Here is a 24,101-nt window from a genome sequence, read left to right on the forward strand (position 1 = left end):
AAGGAGACCATTAGATGGCCATGTATTCCATTTACATGTATTCATTCAAGGAATCATTGTTTACCAAAGGGAATCTATGGAAGTATAGTATTTCATACAAAAACTTATTAAAGTACACTAATAATTGCATTTTGGTGGCTGTGATTTACCATGTTGTTTATTTAAGCAGTGAGTATTTCAATTGATATTATTTATTACATTTCAACTGACATTATTGTATAGCATTTTACATGTATAACCTACCTATCCATCTATAAATATACATTCATTATCTGAACACAGAATACAGTATGCAGTATATGAACACATACAGAAATCGAGCTTCTGCCTTTCTCAAAGCTCCTGGAATCATCCTTGCACTTTTCACACTTTCAAGTGCTGTGAAGCGAACATAACGTGTGGAGGCATATGTTATTTCACTAAGATTAGACTACAATCCCCAAGAGAAACACTGCCAAGGGAACCTCTCAACCAATCAAGAGGATGTTGCCCATGACCGGCTCCCTTACCTAGAAGCACAACTAAATGGTGTTTTACAGACACCAAATCACAGCCTAGTATCACAAACTAAAACCAAAGGTCTGCACTGCTACTTAATTTGCAGTTATAGAGGAGCTGTATTGTAAATTTATTAGCAACAAAAATGGATCCAGTATTTCTATGAGGTTAATTTAAAAACACATAACGTACATGTGATGGTATGTAGATGTCATAAGGGTTTCCAGAATCCACATCTATGACGTGAAAGCCCACACTAGAGCCATAGATGACCTTTAACCTCTGACCCTCTTCTACCGTCAGGTCCACCAGCTGAGGCCTGTGTTGCAGTTCTGTGAACGACTGCCAGAAACAAAGAGATACAGATACAGAAATGGATGCTGAGTCTAGGGAACTGATTGAACAGGCAGTTAATGCATGCAAACCTTTAAGGCATTTTCTTTCATTGACAAATTATATTACATGTTAGTTAAATAACAAGAAAGAAATGCAGAGAGCATTTAAAAGATAAGCAAACACCATCATACCTTGAATGCCATGAATTTATGGTATGGCTTGGGGGCCCATGCATAAATCTCTACAGAGTTCTTTAGTGCGATCACCAGGAATTTGATTCTCTCATATTTCACTGAAAACAAAGTAAATCATGCTTTCAGTTATCTGCAGCTCACAGTGGCAGTCTGTCATAATCATACAATAAAGCAGACCGTCCCCCGCTGCTACTCTCCATGCTGTTAGAGGCGAGCTGAATGTCAATCCTTTCGATTAGCATCAGAAATCTCGATTAGCCTACTCAACCGCCTCAGTCTTAACAGCCTCTGCTCTAACAGGGAAGCCTTCATCTTTCAACCTCAATATCTTGGACTTTGCTTCATTCTGCACTCTCAGAAAATGCAGCTTCACATTATCTAACATGCTGCTAATATTTATATTAATATGTAGCTAATAAAACAGAATATAAATAAAAAAAATAAAAATAGGTTCACATTGTACTCCATGAAGATGCTACTATTTGTATTCATATATAATATTGTTAATAAAATATAAATACAATAAAGTAAAAAATTAAATACAGGCTCACCAATATGCTGTTAATATTTATAATAACATGTAATGTTGCTAATAAAAATATATATTTTTTTTAATTAAAAATAAATTAAACATTTAATATTTTGTGATGATAATATGAAGTCGCTGATATTTATGAAACAAAAAAATAACGACAATTAAAAGAGAAAACTCACTCACTCAAACTCTTTTAACCTTTATTCTTTATTACTGAATTCAGGTGTTTTATTTGGATAGTAGTTGCAACCGTGTAATATGATGGTCTCCAACTTGGTATTGAGTATTGTGAAATTTCACTGGCATTGATATAAAACACTTTTGTATTTTTGTGATAACTCAAGCAGAGACGGATGACTTACCAACTTTATAGTGAATACAGCCTTCCAGATCCCCAACAGTGATCCAGCCCTGTTTCTTCTCTACTTCCGGATCATTGTGCAGTATCCTGTTTCTCAGCCATGACAAGTAGTAGACACGTAGCTTGTTTTTCTTCCCTGCAAACATCAATGACAAGTCTGACATGTTAATGAAACACGAACATGTATCCCCAAATGACGCACCAGGCTATTTTAGCTGAAAAAAGCACTGCTTAAAAATGTGGACTTAAATGTCATCTGACTGCAGTACATGACACTGAAATGTCAGCTTCGATGACCTTGTCTATCTTTATTTGTAGTGAGACCAACCTGATATGGTGACCAGGACATTTAGACCCTCTAGCACCTCCATCTGTTGGAAGCGTCGGCGAGTGATGAGGTTATACACCTTGCCCTGACCGCTGCGGTCCAGCAGCATTAAACCGTTCTCAGTGCCCACCAAGAGGTTCACACCTGAGCGTCCACAAACACGAAACACAAGACTTCTCAGAATTGGATTCTGACACAAGAATGTATATGAGAGGAGGAATTGAAACAAAAAAGGCAGTGATGTACCCCATAGAGCAGCACACAGGATCTCGGAGTTGAAGCGCTTCTTGTACTTGCGGATCTCTGGGGTGTCGCTGTGAGGTCTGATGTTGGTGGGGTTGACATTGACCACAGAGATCTTGCGAGCCTCGTTCAGTTTGGCCTGTTCCTGACGCAACAGCTCATTAGCAAACAAAGCTGCAGAGGTGAGAAGACAAGAAAACACATGAAATGATATGAAAGAGGAACCATTTGATTCATAAACAGATGTTTGGACTTTAACCAAACCCGGCAGGAGAAAGCAGAATTATGTTGAAATGCTCTTATCTCATTCAGTGCCCAGAATAAACCTATTTTAAAACCCATTTTATCCAAAATGTTGTGCCATTCAAATTACTTTCCATAAATGTTCTTCCTTTCAGTGTTGCAGGCAGTGAAAACAGGATGTGTTTGTTTGTGATTTGTATATTTACCGGCCGCTGAGCTCTCATCATTGTCATCTGTGGGGGAGGTCTGATATACACGTGGGTCCACAAAAGGAGTGAAAGAAGCTTTCGAACCACCTCCATGACCAAACTGATAAAAAAAAACAACAACAAATGAACCACATCAGCTCCGGTAAAATGATTTCTAATAGCAGGCATTCAGAGAAAAACAGTCTGGGGCAGGGGCTAAAAATATAACAGAAGCACAATTCCTACTGTTTAGATAATAGATGGTTCAGAAAAAAAAGGGAGTTTTATGACACAGCATGCAATTTTAGACTTTCACTTGTGCCTATGAGTCAGTAAATAATGTATGTGATAGAGTTATGAAAATGAGAGTCATTAGGACAGCAAAGTTTTTCCTCACATTTTTAGACCCTTTAGCCTCATTTTAATGCTAGTTAAAGTGAAGAGAGGAGAGCAAATTAAAGGGAGAGGAGGGTAGCACAGGATTGGGAAATAACTCAAGCTGGATTTAAAATAGCTTTGCCAGGCTAAATATATTGGATATGTATCCCTCTTAAATGTTATCTACCTCATCCATAGAGTCCAGGTGCTGGGAATTGAGGCCTATTGGAGTTCCTGATGGGGAGTGGCTTTGCCGCAGCAGGTCTGGTAGGTTCCCGTGGCCTGCGAAACCATTGCTCTCGCCGTGGCCCAAGCGCTGCCTCTCATTGGTCTATAGAGAACATCAAATATAAGTCAAAAGTGTGTTAAACATTTGAGAAGTGAGAGAGAATAAAAGTATTTTTTGGAGTTAAATCTAATCTAAGTCTAATGTGACTGGAATTGGTGTCACACCTCTCTCATTCTTAGGGTGCCATCTTTAGACTCATCATTGTAGGAGTCACCAAAGGACTCATCACGCCTTCTTGTGAAAGACTCGTTATTTCCCTTAACAGACGGCCTGATGAAGACAAATACAAGAAACTTAGGCTTGCATTTTATAGAATCACATTAAAACAGAATTTAATTTCTGTGCTCATTTTATGGACAGATGTAGAAAGAGAATAAGACGAGAGAGGATAAAGGATGGGGAAGTGGATCAAAAAAGTTGCAAGGCAGACTTGATGAAATGCCCCCATAAGCACCCTGACACAATATGTAAGAGCATGTGCTCTGATTGCTAAGCCACAGTTCTGACATAAAATTTATTCTGAGGCACAAGAGAGAACTAATGGTTTGCGCTTACATGATCCTGGGGATGTCGCTGACTGGCACCGTGCCATCATGCCCCACAGTACCATCCTCATCCTCACTGCTCTCAGAGTCCTCACTAGAGGAGGAGTAGTCGGTCAATTTAAGGGGCGGCCGGTTGATCTCATCTATTCGCAACTCCCTCAGTTCTTTAGCTAGGGCAGTCAGATCCTGAAAGAAAGAGATAATCATATAACCAACTAGAACAGTAACACACACAACTAACTTCAGTAGCTGAAAGTAGCTCAGTTGCTGATTTTATTCAATGTTAAAAGTTTTTTCCCTCTAACCATCAGAATTAACCATTAGGTTTCACTAAAATGAATTGGTTTATTAGAATGTAACACTAGAACGAACCAGTTCATTTTCTCGAACCATCAGAATAAACAGATTCACAAAAAAATGAATCAGTCCATTTAATGGTTCAAGAAAATGAACTGGTTCAAAAAAAGTTTCACCGATTCATTTGAGTAAGTGCGCAGAATTCCTATAGCTTTACTGAGGTTTAAATGCTTTATAACTGTGCTATAACACTCTAATTTTAAAGAAGCTGTCCCAACACCGGTGATTAAAGTCATTAAATAGTCAATTTTATTGATTCTCACTCAGCACAGCAGATGCACAATCTTTATTAGAGGTTTGCTCATGTAGAAGAAAATTCATTTGTAAAACTCTCACACATTCAGATACTTTTTCTCCCACAAAAAAAAAAAACTATTAGTCTCTGCAATGATTTGAAGTACTTTGGAGGTCTCATGCAACGGTCATCTGTAATCAGTTTGCATTTCACCTGTAATCCCAGTTCTAGGCCCAACATAAAAATGTTGGGCCCCCTCCTGAACTTTAGTTGCTATTGAAACAGCAAGGCTCCTAACAAAGAGCTGGGGTTATTTGCGCTGGGGCGAGAGAATCCAAGCCAAGTGGGGAGAATGAGACACACCCACACAAAGAGTCCATTGACAAAGCCACTGGCAATCCAGCTTAGTAAGAAAGTTGACAGGGTGAAAGAGGGCAAGCTTTTCTCAAATCAGCGTTGCTATTGAGATTACAGGCAAGAATTCCCACAGTCCTCTGCAAAGAAACATTTAGATTGAGAGGACTGAGAGAAAGATGGACGGGAATGTTACCAGCCCTTACTCTGGCTTTCCAGCCCTGATTGAGATCCAGGTGACAAGACAGATAAAGAACAGCGGAGAGAGAGAAAACACAGGAGAGACGAGCAGAAAGAGTGCTGGAAATGGTTAATACAGATTGTAGGTCAGCTAATTATGTAGATAGCTCTAGTCTTTTGTTCAAACATTCATCACACCTCAGAGACCTTTTTTCAATTACTAAACATAAGTTTCCTTAAGTACTTGGGTTGCCCGAGCCAAAATGGCTCAGAGAGAATCAACCCTGCCACAAAAAAATAAATGTTGTAAAATAAAATTTAAAAAGATTGGTTTTTCATGCAAAATGTAGGAGAGCATAGCGCTGGCAACGCCAATGTCATGGGCGTGATTCCCTGGCAATGCATAAACTAATAAATTGTATACCTTTTATGCATTTGGCAGCCGCTTTTATAGAAATTTACTTCCATTGCATTTATTTAGATATATATTATATAATATACAAGTAATTGTAGATGTAATTTTAGTGACACCGACTAAAGGAAAAAAAGTGTAATTATTTATAAAAAAAATTACAATAATATAATTAATATAGTATTAATACAATTGATAGTTATTCCAAGCAAAGTCTAATTTTAAATATCGGTTTTGGCCAAGTGTGCTCAAAGTTTCAGCCAAGAATTTTCATTTCAGTGTATCACTTATCTAAAAGCTTTGAGTGTTCACACGTGGAAAATTGGCAGAGAGGACAATCTGAACAATGTAACCAGTGGGACATTTGACCTCCAACAGTAAAACAGCATCTGCGACTGAACGTTGTTTAGTCTAGAACTGTGTTTAGAGGTCATGTCTACATCTAAAGAGAACTAAAAGCACCTTCAAGCAAATGCTAGATTAAAAATGAGACAAAGCAGCAAGTTCAAATAGTAGTGTGCATATCGAGATAGATAATAAAGATTGACTAGATAATATGTGACCCTGGACCACAAAACAAGTCATAAGGGTCAATTTTATTTTTTCTTTGAAATTGATTATTTAGAATGTTTTATTGTAAATTGATTTATACATCTGAATAAATAAGCTTTCCATTGATGTATGGTTTGTTAGGATAGGACAATATTTGGCCGAGATACAACTATTTGAAAATCTGGAATCTGAGGGTGCAAAAAAAAAAAATCTAAATATTGAGAAACTCGCCTTTAAAGTTGTCCAAATGAAGTTCTTAGCAATGCATATTACTAATCAAAAATTAAGTTTTGATATATTTACAGTAGGAAATTTACAAAATATCTTCATGGAACATGATCTTTACTTAATATCCTAATGATTTTTGGCATAAAAGAAAAATAAATAATTTTGACCCATACAATGTATTTTTGGCTATTGCTACAACTATACCCCAGCGACTTAAGACTGGTTTTGTGGTTCAGGGTCACATATATGAGTGCCAATGGGATGCAATTTACCGCAGGTCGACCAGGTTTGTTCAACTCTCTGCTTTCCTCCTGAACGGGTTTGGAAGTCTCCTGTAATGCCACTGGAGATCCTTCTGATTTACCAGAGCCTGGAATCAGCATAACAGGATGTAACCACATGTTCAAGATTGGAGGACATCAAATGTAAAAGTTTAAGAAAAACCCATATTAATGGACCTGTATTCTGATTATTAGGGAGGAAAGACAACTTGTTCTCAAACAGAATGATAACACTGAGATTATTGCCGTTATTTGTATGGTGACCCATACTCAGAATTAGTGCTCTGCATTCACCCATTCAAAGTGCACACACACAGCAGTGAACACACACAAACCGTGAACACACACCCGGAGCAGTGGGCAGCCATTTTTTTGCTGCGGCGCCCGGGGAGCAGTTGGGGGTTCGGTGCCTTGCTCAAGGGCACATCAGTCGTGGTATTGAAGGTGGGAGAGAGCGCTGTACATTCACTCCCTCCACCTACAATCCCTGCCGGTACGAGACTCGAATCAGGCAAACAATGTATGCAACATGTCATACTATACATCCACTTCACTCTCTGGAGGACGAGCGCAGTACCGCACATCTGACAAGGTGAACAGTGTGGAACCGCCCAGCAAAAACAACCAGAATGAAGTCTAAACGAGTGCCAGCTCCTTCAGTCCCTTGGAGGATGTCAGACTGAGGCATTCTGGGAGGTCCATGTCTGCACCAATCACTCATAACACATGACCACCCACATTGGCGTATAAAAAAAAAAGGTTTGCTCATGGGGACCCAGTTTTAAATCTGGCCTGGATCAAGTCCCGCTCCTCTCTATCCCCCATTTACCTGTCTGCCTCTACTGTCCTGTAAATAAAAGCTAAAAAAGCCTTTCTTTTGGATGGTGGTGTGCAGTGGTTAAAGCTCAAGGCTGCTTTCCAGAAGGTTTCTGGTTTGATCCCTCAAAATCATGAATTAATCACCATGTAACTTACTCCAGAGGGAATGGCTCAGTAAAAACGTTATGGCATCAAAGTTGTGTGAGATGATAATGTAAGAATTCTATAATTGTATTGTACAATTGCTCTGTCCACATTATAGAAACTCAAGATAAAATGCAAAAAGAAAATCATATAGAAATACACAGCATTCTCACCTTTCGGCTGGTTCCTCTCACTGGATCCAGGCTGGGAGCCACCCTGAGAGCTGGGTGTGCTGGAGCTGGATGAGCCGTTACTGCTGGTTCTCTGCAGAGCCACATCCAGGGACAACTCTGCCCTCCTCAGGTCTGGATTACTGGAGAGTTTAAGATACAGTCAGTGCTTCAATACACCAACAGAGCAACACCTCCAGCATGTGATCTGACTGAGAGCTGACCTGGTGCGGATGAGCTGAGAGGCCGCTTGCCCCCCTCCACCAGACTCTCCGTTCCCAGGAGAGTTCTTCCTCACCACAGCAGGGGAGACAGAAGTGGTCCGCTGGGGCACCTGGGTAGTACCGCACAACTTTAATCAAACACACAAATGACCAAACGTCAGTGACGAGGGTTCATAGTGTGATCACAACAATCATTTCTCTTGAACAGCAAAGAGAGACAGCATATTTTATTAAGTCTTTGAATCATTCATATGGAACACATCAAAGTCTCATGTTAATGTACTTTAAACATTCACTACCATACAAAATTTTGGGGTCGGTATGATTTAAAAAAAAAAAAAAAATCTTGAGCAACAAATCAGCATATTAAAATGATTTCTGAAGGCCCATGTGACACTGAAGACTAGAGCAATGATGCTAAAAATTAAGCTTTGCTATCTCAGGAATAAATTCCATTTTAAAATATATTTAAAAAAGAAAGTCATTTGAAATTGCAATAATATTTTGCAACATTACTGTTATGATTGTAATTTAAAAAAACAAACAAATGCAGTCTTGGTGAGCATAAGAGAAGTCTTTTGAAAGCATTTTAAAAAATCTTACCGACCCCAAACATTTGAACTGTAGTGTATTTGCCAAAATTATCATCAAAAGATATCTCTTCAGGTATGAAACTTTGAAAATAGGAAAAAAGTTTATCCTTAAAGTTCATTACTGTAATAATTCTGACCTTGGGAGGAAGGTCATCTTCCATTACCCAGGGGGAACTGCGGTCAGGCTTTTCCTCACGGCTGGCCATGCGAGGGGATGGAGGGGGCATCTCTGAAGTCGGGTCGGAGTTCTGCCGTGGCATCTCTGGCCGATGGGTCACCAGGCTCTCCTGGAAGGCTGAAACGCCCTTGGCTGACTGATCATGCAAGGACTGAGAGACTGACAGAGAAGAGCTATGGGACCTCACTGGAACCAAATGAGCCATCTAACAAGAGGAAGCAGGCATTAAGTGCTTGGATCATGATTCTGACACATTTTCACCAATGAAATCTCATGACCTTTCCAGTCATTGGTGATTACTGGATAAGGATGTTTTAGAAATTATTTTCTAAGGAACTATTATTTGCTGGGTGGATTTCCATGCGTGTTCCATGTGTACTTATCTTTTGAATAAGAACATTTATTTATACTTTTATTTATCCAATTACACCCCTAAAGGACAGAATGATGTTTCACACTGGCTTATAATAAATAAATTAGGGATGCACAATATTAAAATTGTCCAATAAGCCAATAATTATTTTCATATTTTGGTCCACAAATGTCCAATATTAAAATTCAATCCTAAAAATAAATGCTACAAAATGAAATTCAATCGTTTTAAATGCTGAAAGTGAATTTATGCATGACAACATTATAATGACCAGTATGAAAAAAGGGATATATTTGATTTAGAGATTTACTAACGATAAGATAAAATAATTAACTGATACAGTACTGATATACTGAGTATTAAGAGTGAATGCTTTGAACAAAAACTAACTAAATGTTGTACCTGAGGCTCGACAGGGCGGTGCATAGGAGGGGTCCATGCCAGCTGCATACCCCCACTGCTAAAGGACTCGGAGCATGGCGGAAGGGAAGGGTCGGAGATTCGGTTAGCCACTTTATGCTGCAGGGCAGGAGAACTCTGGCGGTTCAGTTTAGAGCGCTCCTCAACCTTCATGAATAAAAAGCCACATAAGAACAGGCCACACTGTTTAACTCAGCCACCACAATCAAACTAGCGAAAACAAGCAAGACCTTGCAAAATGCTCCAGAAAAGACGTTTTGGAAATGCACCAGCAAACACTAAAGTTAATCAGTTGATACTATTACACCATCTGAAAGAGCAATCTATTCAGCTAGAAGCTGAATTAGCCGTTGCATGCTGATCGGGTCATTCATACAACAAACAGTTAGAGCAGACCAGCACCTTCTACAAGCAGAGAGACTGAAGACCTTTGAGAGGTGAAAGGATGAAAAGTATTTCAGTGGGTAAAGAATCTGCTTTGGCAACAGAAAAAGCTGAGATACGAGACACTGCTTGGTAACTAGATGAAAGGATTTCAGTTCCTGTCTAATTTCTAAGAAAGTCATCAAGGTAACCATTAACATTTATATAAAACCTAATCTGTATTTATAAAATGTGGAATGTGTCTGCATGGTTAACATATGAAGAACTTGTAGCCTTTCAGTGTCTCTCACAACTTGAGGGCTTATTGTTTGCACCAACAGATCTTTTCAAAGAACTAAACCGACACTGGTTAACCATCTCAGTGTCTCAGAAAAGCAGATTCCTTTTGGAGAAGCAGCTTGTCAAATTCAAAAACAAATGGGTGGTTAGTGTGGAGATGGATGGCAGAGATATATGTCCAGAGTAATAATTTAGGTTATTCAAAGGGCATTCTAAATGGCAACTAGATGACCCATCATTGGTGTTTAAAAGTACTGCTTACATTGGTTAAGAAGCTAGTTTTGTGTCCTATCCAAGTGCAATGCGACAAGAAATCTGTCTGTTTTCAATGAACATGAAACTGCTATGTGACATGACACAATCACAGCCAATAATTTGATTTTTAATATACAGTAGAGTGCTGCAGGAATGAGTCTTAAAACCTGGAAATGAGAAGATTTTTGCATATCCTGTTTCATGTTCCACAATCAGTTTTTTTTTGGTAAAAAGCCTGAAATAATCTCTGTGGTCAACACAAGGTCAAGATATTTTCACAACTCATTCCATTCATAAAAGTTGTTCATTTGTGAAAATTATCTTGATGAACAAAACATGCAATAATTATTAGTCACATACACTTCTATTAAATTATTCTTCTAATTAAATCCGTTTGGTTTTTTCTGTTAATTTAACCAGGGTGATGCTAACTTCAGGGTTGGCCTACAAAATGACATCTTTCATACAGCACTCCTATGTGGATTTGGAATATAGACCAATGCGATTTTGTGGACTAGGCAATCGACTGTTGCTTTGTGCTTGTTGTGGCTGGTCAGGACATGGTGTAGAGAAACAAAATTCATGGAACTGATTCAGCTTTCCAGGAATACTTCCAGAAATCTGAACACTTCCCAATACACACAAAACTCAATGGATGCTATTCAGACTAAACATTAAACCTTTAGTTTTCAATCTTTCTACAAAGTGATTTGATTAAAATGATTTGAGGAGTTCACCACACGCCACCTTGCGAGAGAAAAAGAGGAGCTCCAACACCAATGGGCGATGCACCCAGAAGCACCCATCAACGGGCTGCACTGATTGCTAAGGCTTACACAAACACAGAGGGCATCCAGGCAGGTGGTGGGCCATCTGATGGGGCTCATAATCAGGAGGATCAGGGGCAAACAAATGACAGAGGGGCTTTCATGATGTCACTGATGAGTAAGAGCCATTGGGAATAGGAGGAATGGGGACACGTGGAGTATTGATAGAACAAGTGGTTAACAAGTCTACTTAATGGTCAGTTTCATAATGTACATACATAGATTTTGGAATAGCATTCAGTAACTAAAAAAAAGTGCCATTATGTTACATTTTATTTTGAGGATTAAGAGAGCAAATCTAACAATCTAGGAACAGCTATTTACATCTATTCACACCTATTTACAATGATCACAGACCACCTCAATTGACGAGGGGCCTGATCGTCATCATGTTGGTGGGGGAGGACGGGGAGCCTTTGGGGGATAAACTGGGGCTGCCCATGTAGCTGCTACGGCTAGCTGGGGATGGCGACCTTGAGGAAGCAGGGCTTCCTCTGGGTGTGCTTCGAGGAGAGAGTCCCATCCAGCGCAATACAGAGCGGAAAGGTGTGGCCATATCGGAATGTTTAGGGGATTTGCAGTGAACATTAAAAAAGCCCTCGCGTTCACAAGATTTGGAGCGCCAGATGGGCTGGCTAAAACTCTGCCTGAGCAGCTCCACCGAAGCGGATGAAGACAGGTCCAGAGCAGAGGAGCAGCGATTTACACGAAATGAATCATCTGAACTGAATGTTGCAAGAGGCACGGCCCACTCCCATTTCGGCACCATCAGGAGGTTCTTGGACGGCACCGAGTTTGAACGATGACCTTTGGCCATCATCTCTCGGAGCGAGTGCTCCGGGGCTGACTGGGACAGCATGCTGTCCTCATTGGTGATCAGACACTCCTGGTTAATGGCGATTTGTGGAAGCAACTCATCTACATCTAGTCTACAGCAAGGTGAAAGCTTCAAATCTGAGGCCGAGGCCAGGCTCTCTGAACTAACCGGTTTAGTGATCACTGGGTTGGGCTTGCGTCTGCGGGCCTCCTGCCCAGCCTTTTGGCAGACCCTAAGCTGACGCACCTGCTGGCTAATGTTCACTCGACTTTCTTGCTGGCCTGAGACATGGAAGATGGGGTGATGCTGCTGCTGCTGCTGCTTCCTCTGCTGTAAATGCTTTGGGATCTGTTTGCTAAAAGGGAAAACCAGTTTAATGGGGGCTGAGGGGGTCCGGTGGGGGGGGTGACGCTGACGGGATGGGGATGAGGAGGATGAGGAAGGCTTGAGGTTGATGGGTTGGCTCAGTTTCAAGGGCTGGCAATGGATCTGAAACAGTGAGTCAAGAGTTTTTTTGTTAAACACCATTGAGTTGGCCAAAAAACACCTGGGCCAAGCGCATACTATAAGACTGAAACTTATATCGCTTTTACACTGAAGTCTCAAGAAATCTTAGTTCACCAACTTGCAACATGCCGAAGATCTTCTAGTTCCATGTTTGCGGACAAGAATTAACCGTAGTGTTAAAGGGGTCATATGATGTGATTTCAAGTTTTCCTTTCTCTTTGGAGTGTTACAAGCTGATTGTACATAGATAAGATCCCTGAAGTTGCAAAGACTAAAGTTTCAAAACCAAAGAGATATTCTTTATCAAAGTTAAGACTCTGCCAAACCCCCCTAAAACGGCTCATTCTAACACGCCCCCACATATCTACCTCACTAATGTTGAAATATTAGCATAATTTCGCCCAAATGTGCACGCAAAGAAAGGCGGCGTGGTTTCAGTAACCGCAGTTAGTGTTGAAGCAGCCATGTCAGGGAGACGCTGTGTGTTTCTAGACGAAAGCAAAAGCACTTTATTTGGCCTTCCGAAAGTAGATGCATTTAGGAATCTTTAAGATTGCTTACAACAGAACAGCAATGCATTTTATGGACGACCGTTTCGTGAACCTAGGAGAGGAGGTAATTCTGACTTTGCTATGACAATCTGGCGCTTCTGAATCAGCTACTGTTTTGTTATTAGTTTAAGTATTTGCTATTGACTGTTCAAATGCGGAGTTTTGCGCATTTTGTGTGTGTGTGTGTGTGTGTGTGTGTGCGTGAGAGAGAGAGAGAGAGAGAGAGTCTAAGAGTTCTAAGTTAGGGAGTCAGCTGTCTTAACCGTGGCTTGTGTACTGCAAACACATACCAGCTTCATCACCGTGTCTGTCACGTGACTCTGTTCCCCTTTCGGGCTCTGTCTTTACATTTACTTTGAAAGATGAAGCTCGCGATTATGGTAAGGGGCGTTACATTTCCGACGAGTGCTTGCAGTGTTCGGCCAATCACAATGCACTGGGTCAGCTGGCCAATCAGAACAGACTGCGCTTGTCGGAAGGAGGGACTTTGTAGAAAACTAAGCATTTGAGAGAGGCGGGGCATAGAGGATCTACAATAATGTACAGTATTTGAAAAATAATGTGTTTTTTGAACATTAAAGCATGTCAACATATTCTGTTACACCAAATACACAAAATAATTATCTTTAAAAAAGCATCATATGACCCCATTAAAGGTGCATTCAGTAGTTCTTTAGCTAGTGTTAGTGTTGCTATTCTTTGTGTACTTTAAGTACCAATACCACAATAGAGTTGAGACTATAGAGACAGTGCAGTGTCATCTATCACCGTGGATCAGCATGATCGTCTCTGAGTTTTATGTACTGTAAATTACACTGAATTAATTTATGTGTGAACTGCTCTATAAAACTTACAAGTATCACTTACCTGTCCAACACAAAAATAACTACTACTCAGGGTTTTCTCTGTCATCAAATCTTTCCATATTGTGCATGTCCAGCCAATATTTATGCTAAGCTTTTGTGTCCATGTCAGCCTTTCTGACCTTCACTTCTTGGCCATACAGGTACTGATTCTTCCATTTTCTACGCTGGCAAAGCGCGACGATAAGGGTGTTGTACAATGCTACAGTACGAGCATATCTGAAGAGATTTTAGCCAATGAGCATGAGGATTCTGTCCAACATTTAGTAAAACACAGCGGATCACGAGGGGGGTGAACTGCACCATACATTATTAAACTCTTTTGAAAGACAACTATTATGAGTACAGTATTCAACTCGTCAGTCTTCACAAAAACACAATTTATTTCTTAAATGTGTATTTTTTTTAATTAGCACCAAAATACTGAATGCACCTTTAATATGTGTGCTTTTGTGAAAACAAATTTTGAGATCTGTGATTACCAATTACTAACAACCTGCTGTTTTATAGTGTGCACTTGGCCTAGTAAAGCAAATACAAAACCAGAACACTATGGAGAATGTAGTTCAAAAGAAAGAGTCCAGATTACGACATGAAATACTGTTTCCTTCAGTTATATATAGTGTTCTAAATGGACTGTGGTGGTCATTTTGCTGACATGCTAGGATAAAACGAGAGTTAATCTGTCCAGTTTCATTTTGCTGACTCGGCATCAAGTATTGTTGGACTTTCAGTAAAAGTTTCCAGGCTGATGACCCTGAAAAATGTGCTTGAAAACATTTCTGCGTGACACAGTATCCTAACCAGATGCAATGTGTCTCCAGTGACAAGCAATTTGTCTGCTGCACAGAATGTGTAACAGAGAATGATGTGAAGCCAATCAAAAAATATTTGATGTTAAATGTACAGTTATACGGATTAGGATTTTGGACAAATCAGATTTCACAGTGGGTGGAGCTCAAGAGTGTGCCCTGGAACTTGTTGCTTGTCATGGTCACAGCTGGTTAGGACAACAACAACAACAAAAAAAGGTAGCACTGCAATGTTGGAAAAAGTCAGTCTAATTTCAGTTTTGCCCACCTCTTTGGCCCAGGCAGGTTTGTCGCTAGGGTTGACGGCATCTTTGTAGTGGTAGAGTTGCTTCTTCTCTGCAGGTCTGGAGTCTTGTTGTTGTTGCTGCTGCTGCTGTTGGTGGAGAGAGACAAGGTAAGCCCTCTCTTGATGGAGTTGTCTCTGCAATCTCTCCGCCTGTCTCTGTTCCTCCAGCTGTTTACGTTTATACTCCTGAAGAAACAATGAGATTTTGTTTAAAAAAAAAAAAAAAAAAAAAAAAAAAAAAAAAAAATTTTTTTTAAAAAAAAAAAAAAAAAAAAAAAAAAAAAAAAAAAACTATTCCGAAACATCAACAAGGGCCATGCAATTGCAAGGATCCAAACACAGTACCACAACAGCACAATGACCATCCAAAAACAAAACATGCACATGCTGGATCAAATAAAAGGTAAACGTATACAAAAGCCATGCCAGGGATACGTTCTGCCTCGATGACAAGAGATCTGGGATGTTGCTAGAGATGGAAAAAAAAAAAGACGCAAGTACCACTATTATCTAAAAAGTTTCATTTTAAGCTCAAGAACAGAGCTACCTGGAACATAAAATGCTGAAGCACAGTTTTTCTTTTTCTCCTTTGTCTCCCTAGTGGCTTCAACGAAAAAGCATCTTTTTTTTGCATCTTTTTGGCGTGCTGTAAACTTCAAAAGAGCAGAGAAGGAGCTGAGGTCTGCAGCTCTCCCAGTTTCACTTAAAAATGAATGTGGGATTTCACAGGAACAAATGTTTTAATTTGCTAAGGATAAAAAAGCTTTGCTCTGCTGTCATTTGCCTGTCAACTATTAATTAACTGAACACGGTACATAAATAACAGCTTGTTTTGTTGTCCGTATTGTTTAGACAGTCTATATTCCAGCAGTGATATAATGTGTAGTGTAGATGAATATGGCATCATGAATATACATGATGTATTGTACATAAATGTTAAAATCATCAAAAATCTATTTCTATACAACTGAATCACAAGTCATATACAACTGCCATAAACTGTACATACAGTAGCACAGTAGTTAGCACAGTAGTGTTCTTAACAAGTTGGAGCCATGCTGCTCAGGTGGGTAAGTCCAGCCTACAACATATCTTATTTCTCACTAGGCCTGTCACGATAACACCTTTCAGTTGTGCAATATATTGCCCCAGAAATAATTGCGATAAGCGATATTATTGTCATTTTAAAGACCATTTTATGCCACTGAATATATAAATGTAATGTAACAGCATAATAATGCAAGAAGGCCTACACACTTCCAAATGACAACAAACTTTTAATTTTTAAGAATATTTAGATCATGGAAATTAAGTATCAAAATATTAGATACCTTAAAAAACCTGAATAAATAGTAAATAAACATTTTCTAACAAAAAGTGCAAAGTAAAAAGTAGAAAAAAAGAAAAATGCACAAAGAACTTGTATGGAGATTTTTCCATCTACAGATTTGTCCCTGACCTTCTTTTCTCTGCAAATTAAGGGTGCACACTATTGCTGAAAAACACAATCACTACTTAGCAGTCAGATATCCGTCAGATCCCCAAACAAGACCATATCTGCAGATTAAACTTTTTTTGTAGAAGCATTTTTTAAATTTGAACTAGCACCTCATGACTACACCGCGTTATGTAGGAGAAGCTGCAAAAGACACAGGTGCAAGTGGAATGTACAAAACATGGTGACTTTAATTTCTAAGTAAATATAATGGGCGATATATTGCGTCACCAAAAATTATTGCGGTCATATACATATAGTGCACGATAAGTTGATATATTGATTATTGCGACAGGCCTATATCTCACTCCTCAATATGTCCCCACTGTCACCAAATCAAAACGTATTTCTCATATATTACAGGCACAAGCAAAAATAAAACAAAACAATACTTAATTTCAATACTTCAATGCAAAATCAAACAGAATTGTATTTCTACATGCACAAAAGGATGCCTAAAGATTAACAGAGATATTATATGGGTCAGCACAGCAGCAGGTCGGGGAGAGGAGGGACAGGGCTCAGGGGTACAGCAAGGCGAGAGTCTTCTCTCTGTTACCAGTAGGAGTGCCTGCTCTTGCAAGAGCTGCTGCTGCAGGATCTCGAGCTGTCTCTGTTCCTCCTCCAACTGACGACGGATATACTCCTACCAGTCGCGACGCAAGAGACAGAAAGAAAGGAAAAAACAAGAGCGAGATTACCACAGTTTCAACAGGATTCAGAGTGAAAGTGTGATGGGAGAAGACCACAGAAGATGAATAAGTGTGAGATGGATAGAACAACAGAATGACAGAACGATAGAATTATAGCTAGTTAGCTAGAATGACAGCTGTTAGCATAATAGCTAGCTATCTAGAAAGATAATGTCTTAACTAGAACAACAGAGACAGAACAACAGCTAGTTAGATAGAACCATAGACTCAACGATAGCTAGCTAACCATATAGAGTCATAGATAAAACTCTGGATAGAACAATAGCTAGTTAGATAGAATGCCAGCGAGCTAGCGAGATAAAATGATAGATTAGAACAATAGCTAGAACCACAGATTGGAAAAAAGATACCTAGCTAGATAAAATGACAGATAGCGAGATAAAACAATAGCAAGAATGACATCTAAATAGAACCATAGCTACACTCTTAAAAATAAAGGTGCTTCACGATGCCATAGAAGAACCTTTTTGTCTAAATGTCTGTTTGTGAAACAGAAAGGTTCTTCAGATGTTAAAGAAGGTTCTTTAGATTATAAAAATGTAAAAAAAAAAAAGATGGTTCTTTAAAGAACCTTTGACTGAATGGTTCTTTGTGGAACCAAAAATGGTTCTTCTATGGCATCGCTTGAAGAACCTTTTGAAGCGCCTTTATTTTTTTTAAGAGTGTACTTAAATTAAACCATAGCTAGGAAGAACAATAGCTAGCCAGCTAAAACCAAAAGACAGACAGCATGACAGCTAGCTAGCTGAAACCATAGAAGGAAGTCTGAAAAAACAGCTAGCTAAATAATATCATAGTTAGAATGATAGCAAGATAGAATAATAGCTAGTTAGATAGAACGATAACTAGTTAAGAAGAATGATAGCCAGCTAGTTAGACTGAACAATACATAGAAAAATGATAGCTGCCTAGATAGAATGATAATATGTTGATCATTAGAAAGAAAGAAAGAAAGAAAGAAGAAATGAAGTGGTGTAGACCTGTTTAATGCATGGGAGAGAAGAGAAAGAACAGTGCTGATAGTGTGATGAACAAAGAGAGGGTGTGAACGTGTGGAGAGAAAGAAAGAGCATACTGGGAGTCTGCACAACAGCACACCAGAAACAGCGTGCCTGAGAGAACAAAAAAGGTGAGAGAGGACATTGATAGTTAGAGCAGAGAGAGGGGAGTGTAATCGCTGTGTTCTCAAGAGCAACTGTGAGATGATGATGATGATGATGATGATGATGATGGAAAAACCTTTTCAGTGCGAGTGGTGCGTGAGCAAGCGAGGTCAGAGCTCTGGAAAACAGCGGCCATTAACTGAGCCCTTCTTAGAAGCGTACCGACAGCTCGGCGAGGTAATTAACCTCACCCACATGAATGAATGAGAGAAAAACTAAGATATTCTCATCTATTTATCAAGTCAGTAACTCAGCCGTCCCCTTCATACATCATGAGGTGTGTGGGGGAACGGTTCAAGGTCATGTGGCTGCACACACACACACATTCCAGTTAGGGATGTTAGATGGTCAATCTTCCTGGAGCAGATAAAGAGAAAAGCAGGAGTGCTGTGCGCTCATTTCCCGTGTCTTATCTGGCTCTCCACAGAACCTTTTCATTACAGAGCCGTTCACAGGGTTACTTTAACAACAATTAACTTTCATTAATTGAGTGTATAGTTGGTTTCCAGTTGCGTCATGGGAGCAGTGCTGAGAGGAACTGTGTGTGTACCTGCTCCCTTTCTGCCTGTCTCCTCTCCTCCTCTCGACGGAGCTGCTCCTCATAGCGATGCTTCTGCTCCCTCTCCTGCTGCTTCCTGAGATCACGCTCATGCCGCTGTTGCTGCGAGACCCACACACACACAATCATGCACCTGAATAACCTGTTGAGTCTTTACACAGCAACAGTGAAGAAGCTGAAAAATAGCATTTTTCTGTATTTAGCACCTTTCATGTCCTCTGGTTTCATGTGCAGTGAGGCTCTAAAAAAAACTCAACTGGAGTGTGTCATTTGTTAACGTGTGATGTTACTGGGATGTAAAATGGCCATTCAGCTTGGTGATATGGAGAAGAAAAAAAACAAAAACAAAATATATATATATGAATGATGAATTAATTAATTTATTTATACATATATTTTTTTTCAGACTTCAATATTAGCTCAGTATTAGACCTCAAAGTATATATTGTATGTATTTACTCTGAAATGGTAGAGGCAGTATATAGATGTAGTTTTCATTTTGTATATTGTATTATTTATAATAATATCTTTATATTATATTTATATAATATTATATCTTTTCTTTTTTCTTTTTCTTTTTTTTTGTATTTATGTTATGTACTTTTAACATTTTTCATTGAAATATTACTATTCGGGCTTATTTCAAATTGTAGTTATTGTTTATTTCCAGATTTTAGTGCTCAATCTTAAACTTAATTCAGTTAGTTGTCAAGGCAACATTTCTAATTTTCATTTAGTTTAAGATTTTCTTCTAATATTTATATTTAATTTCAGCTTTATTTCAATTAACAAAAATGTTTTTAAGAGTTTTAGTTAACGATAATAACCAGGCTATGTTTAATTTTTTTATTTATTTATAAGCACAGATAAAATGTACAATTTGATTTCATATGTAAATGTTACTAAAACATTTTAATAAATGAAAAATTACCAACAAGGAATACCGTAAACGTATTTAAGCAACAATGTAGTGTAGAGTTTGATTTAAATAAATAAATTAAACTTACCAAGTCAAACACGATTTCCGCTACGCAATAAGCCATTTAATAACCATTATTTATTAAGAATTATTTCTATATTTATTTACAGTATTTAACATTCTTAATGGCCAAATGAAAAAGTGCATTAAAATCATTATAATGGTCACAATATTGCTTAATAAAACCAGCAAAATCATTGCGAATATTCTGTGATTATATATACAGTGGGTACGGAAAGTATTCAGACCCCCTTAAATTGTTCACTCTTTGTTATATTGCAGCCATTTGCTAAAATCATTCAAGTTATTTTTTTTCCTCATTAATGTACACACAGCACCCCATATTGACAGAAAAACACAGAATTGTTGACATTTTTGCAGCTTTATTAAAAAAGAAAAACTGAAATATCATACCAGGCCCTAGTAGTAGTATTCCAAGAACAGGCTTCACAGAAAACTAGCTTATTATTAGCATGCTGCATTTCCTGCTTCCCACAATGCAATGTTCCTTAAAATAACCCTTGGCCTCAAGCTACGCTGAGCCTGGTGTTAAAGACATCACTCGCCGTAGGAGAGGAAAGCTGGTCTGTGTTTGTGTTGTGTTATGTAAAATAAATGGTTTTTATGTTGTGTTACGTTGTGCTGTTATGATGTTATGTTGTGTTATGTGATGTGGTGTTGTGTTATTTTATGTTGTGTGGTGTTGTGTTGCGTGTTGATATGTTTATGTGTTGTTGTGTTATGTTGATATGTTATGTGGTGTTGTGTTATGTATTGATATGTTATGTGGCGTTGTGTTATGTTATGTTGTGTTATGCATTATGTTATGCGGTGTTGTGTTATGTTGTGTTGATATGTTATGTAATGTGTTATGTGGTGTTGTGTTATGTTGTGTGTTATATTATGTTATGTGGTGTTGTGTGTTGATATGTTATGTGGTGTTGTGTTTTGTGTTATGTTGTGTTGCGTGTTATGCTCACCCCAAAGGTAAAATATTTATATTGATTTTCTCCATAAAAATACCAAGATCACTTACATCACTGAGCAGATCAAAGTCAGTAAATGCAGAAAGGCTCATTCATGGATTTATATTAAAAAAAAAATCCCTTCATATGAGCTCAGAGCAGCTGAAGTTAAGGAAACTATAATGAGTCTTGCTCCATGAAACCACAGCTTGTGTAAACCCTGGCGGTTACGGTAAACACACACACGCACATACACTATGACGTACCTCTTCTAATCGCCGCCTCTGTTCTTTTTGTTCCTCGATGCGTTTCTGTCTCTCTGCCAGTAGTTGGTGCTTGTGTCCCTCATTCTGCTGTTGTTCCAGCTGCTGTCTGCGCAGGGCCTCTGATCGTTCTTTATTGGCCAGCTGCAGCCGTAGGAAATCCCGCCTCAGAGTGGACTCTCCGGGTATGTTAATGATGGAGCTGTATAAGGATGGATGAATGAATGAATCAGTTTGTCTCAAATAACCACATCCATACATCCAGTACTCAACCTCAAATACCTCATGCGGGCCGTACCTGGGTTCTCCCATTTCGTGCTCCTCCTCCTCCTCTTCACTCCCGCTGTACTCGTACTCGGTCTCATCTGCAGGTGTGAACATTTCCAGCAGTCACATTTCAGACATGCAAAACCCTCCCTGATGGGATCGCTGTAAGGTACCTTGACATTGGTGTCCTTAAAGCATCTGCTTTTAAAGTGCCAATACTCTATGATTGATATGTAGCTTTTTTCTGAAGTGCACTTATGTACAAGGATTCTAGCACCAGTCACAAATATAATTTAGCTTTTAATGACTATTTTCCACCCTCTCTCCCTGACACTTTAAATTTCACAAGCTGTTCTATCGTACCTTTAAGAGACAAACAATATTTAATAGAATACCTGATAAGTGCCACTAACAGCAAAGAAACATAGCACAAGCACTTTTTTTGAGCAAAGCATTTCCAAATAAGAAATTAGGTTTCAAATAATTAAAAAGACAGATTTTTAAGAATGAGGACAAAATGATTTGAACACATTCTGGTTGCGTCTAAATACAATTGTTAAAAATAACTGCAAAACTTGATTTAATATACTTGGTTTAATATTTTGTTTTTAATACAATTAAATTTATACATTTTAATTGTGACTCAAGTTTGCAGAAGTGTCCAAATGTTTTGGGGGCCACTGTATATTTTAGCATTCAAACGTTTGGAGTCGGTAAGCTTTTTTAATGTTTTTGAAAGAAGTCTCTTGTGCTCAAAGGCTGAATTTATTTGATCAAAAATACAACATAACAGAAATATAATGAAATATTACAATTTAAAATACCTTTTCTATTTTACATTTTGCAAAATGGTATGATGGCAAATCTGAATCTTCAACATCATTATTTCAGTCTTCAGTGTCACATGGTCCTCCAGAAATCATTCTAATATGTTATTTTGTTGCTCAAGAAGCATTTCTTATTTTTATCAAAGTTGAAAACAACTTTTTTCAGGATTATGTTGAATATTTTTTTTAATACAATCATATAACATTAGAAATGTTTTACGGTCACTTTCGATCAATTTAATTTCTTTAAAGGGGTCATATGATGCAATTTAAATTTTTCCTTTCTCTTTGAAGTGTTACAAGCTCTTGGTGCATAAAGAAGATCTCTAAAGTTGCAAAGACTAAAGTCTCAAATCCAAAAGAGATATTCTTTATAAAAGTTAAGAGTCAGCCACGCCTACCTAAAACGGCTCATTCTAACACGCCCCCACATATCTACGTCACGATGTGGGAAGGTTTGCATAACGCCGCCCAAATGTTCACTCAAAGAAAGAAGGCATAACTTCTATTCTCGCTGTAGTATTGTTGTTGCCGCCATGTCGTGAAGACGCTGTGTGTTTCGTTGTGAAAGCAAAACTACTTTGTTTGGCCTTCCAAAAGAGGACGATATCCGCTTCGTCATGCTGATCTGTGCTGGTCGCTGAGGAAATAAAACAACTTTGCACTGTGGATCGCCTGATCGGCTTTCACCGTGGACGAAGCGGAGTCCAGCCCGGGGTCGTCACATGTGGTTGCCGCAAGCCCGCCGGCCGCGCCGTTCTCAAACCCACCGCCTCTGCTCACTCTAGCCCTCTGGCCGTTCCTCACTCTAGCCCCCGGCCTCTGCTCTAGCCTGCCGCCGCTCACTCAAGCCCGCCGTGTGTGACGCTGTGTGTTTCGTTGTGAAAGCAAAACTACTTTGTTTGGCCTTCCAAAAGAGGACACGACTAGAAATCAGTGGTTAAGTTGTATTTACAGCACTGTTCCAGAACAGTTCAACTAGTGCTGGGCTGGGTTTATTTTTATGATATGAATTTTTTAAATACAGCAATACCGGTGTATGTCGCTTAAACAACGTTTGGAACACGACACTGTTTGAAAGGGGTCCCTTTTCACTGTTGCACTGTGGTGAGGGAACAGCTGTATGTGTTACTAAGCGTGAAAGCTCCGAAACTGAAGCTGTAGAACTAATAGAACATGATGACACAGAAGAACTCATCCACAATATCCACCGCCCCCTGCCATCAGCTCCCGCATCTCACACACACGAGCATGACTTTAGCACTAGATTTAGGAACTTTCAGACCCTTTTAGCGGCTTTTTTCCATAGAATATTCATACTGACAAACCTAGCGACTTTTTGGGATAAACCTTAGCTATGGTTCAGTTGGAAGATTTCGCCAGTGCTGTCCCACGAACGCGAGGTCCGACTTTCCTGGAGAAGTGTCACCTCTCTCTGCATCTGTTCTGTGCAGTGAGTGGCAGAGAAGCAGTGCATTTAGTTGGCCGCACCGCAGCAGACTCATCAATAAATGAGGATAAAACAGCGTTTCCTAGCACCTGTCGCTTACGGATTGTTTGGAATTATAAATATGAGCGTAGTTCGTCTGTTAATATCACATGCACTTTTTTGTTTGTTGTTTTTTTTTTAG

At 39.0% G+C, this 24,101-nt stretch overlaps 1 protein-coding gene across 6 annotated transcripts in view; it reads right to left on the bottom strand.

Annotated features, from left to right (window-relative positions):
• Positions 1-24,101, bottom strand: part of LOC107550600 (TRAF2 and NCK-interacting protein kinase-like) — an 87,678-nt gene that overhangs the window by 4,919 nt on the left and 58,658 nt on the right. The window contains exons 11-30 of one of the 6 annotated variants that reach the window (XM_016231908.1): positions 21,675-21,741; positions 21,380-21,578; positions 19,161-19,271; positions 17,294-17,380; positions 15,222-15,425; positions 12,389-12,709; positions 9,641-9,805; positions 8,825-9,070; positions 8,095-8,222; positions 7,874-8,013; positions 6,729-6,826; positions 4,149-4,324; positions 3,758-3,863; positions 3,492-3,635; positions 2,945-3,047; positions 2,499-2,669; positions 2,253-2,396; positions 1,926-2,060; positions 1,026-1,126; positions 691-840 (exon numbers count right to left, since the gene is read on the bottom strand). In XM_016231908.1, the coding sequence (XP_016087394.1) occupies positions 691-840; positions 1,026-1,126; positions 1,926-2,060; positions 2,253-2,396; positions 2,499-2,669; positions 2,945-3,047; positions 3,492-3,635; positions 3,758-3,863; positions 4,149-4,324; positions 6,729-6,826; positions 7,874-8,013; positions 8,095-8,222; positions 8,825-9,070; positions 9,641-9,805; positions 12,389-12,709; positions 15,222-15,425; positions 17,294-17,380; positions 19,161-19,271; positions 21,380-21,578; positions 21,675-21,741 (2,996 nt within the window). The remainder of the gene's footprint in view (positions 1-690; positions 841-1,025; positions 1,127-1,925; positions 2,061-2,252; positions 2,397-2,498; positions 2,670-2,944; positions 3,048-3,491; positions 3,636-3,757; positions 3,864-4,148; positions 4,325-6,728; positions 6,827-7,873; positions 8,014-8,094; positions 8,223-8,824; positions 9,071-9,640; positions 9,806-12,388; positions 12,710-15,221; positions 15,426-17,293; positions 17,381-19,160; positions 19,272-21,379; positions 21,579-21,674; positions 21,742-24,101) is intronic. The other 5 variants (XM_016231910.1, XM_016231909.1, XM_016231913.1 and 2 more) reach the window with 5 other exon arrangements.

Source organism: Sinocyclocheilus grahami, unplaced genomic scaffold (assembly GCF_001515645.1).
Source record: "Sinocyclocheilus grahami isolate Dianchi unplaced genomic scaffold, SAMN03320097.WGS_v1.1 scaffold402.1, whole genome shotgun sequence".
NCBI classification, from domain to species: domain Eukaryota; kingdom Metazoa; phylum Chordata; class Actinopteri; order Cypriniformes; family Cyprinidae; genus Sinocyclocheilus; species Sinocyclocheilus grahami.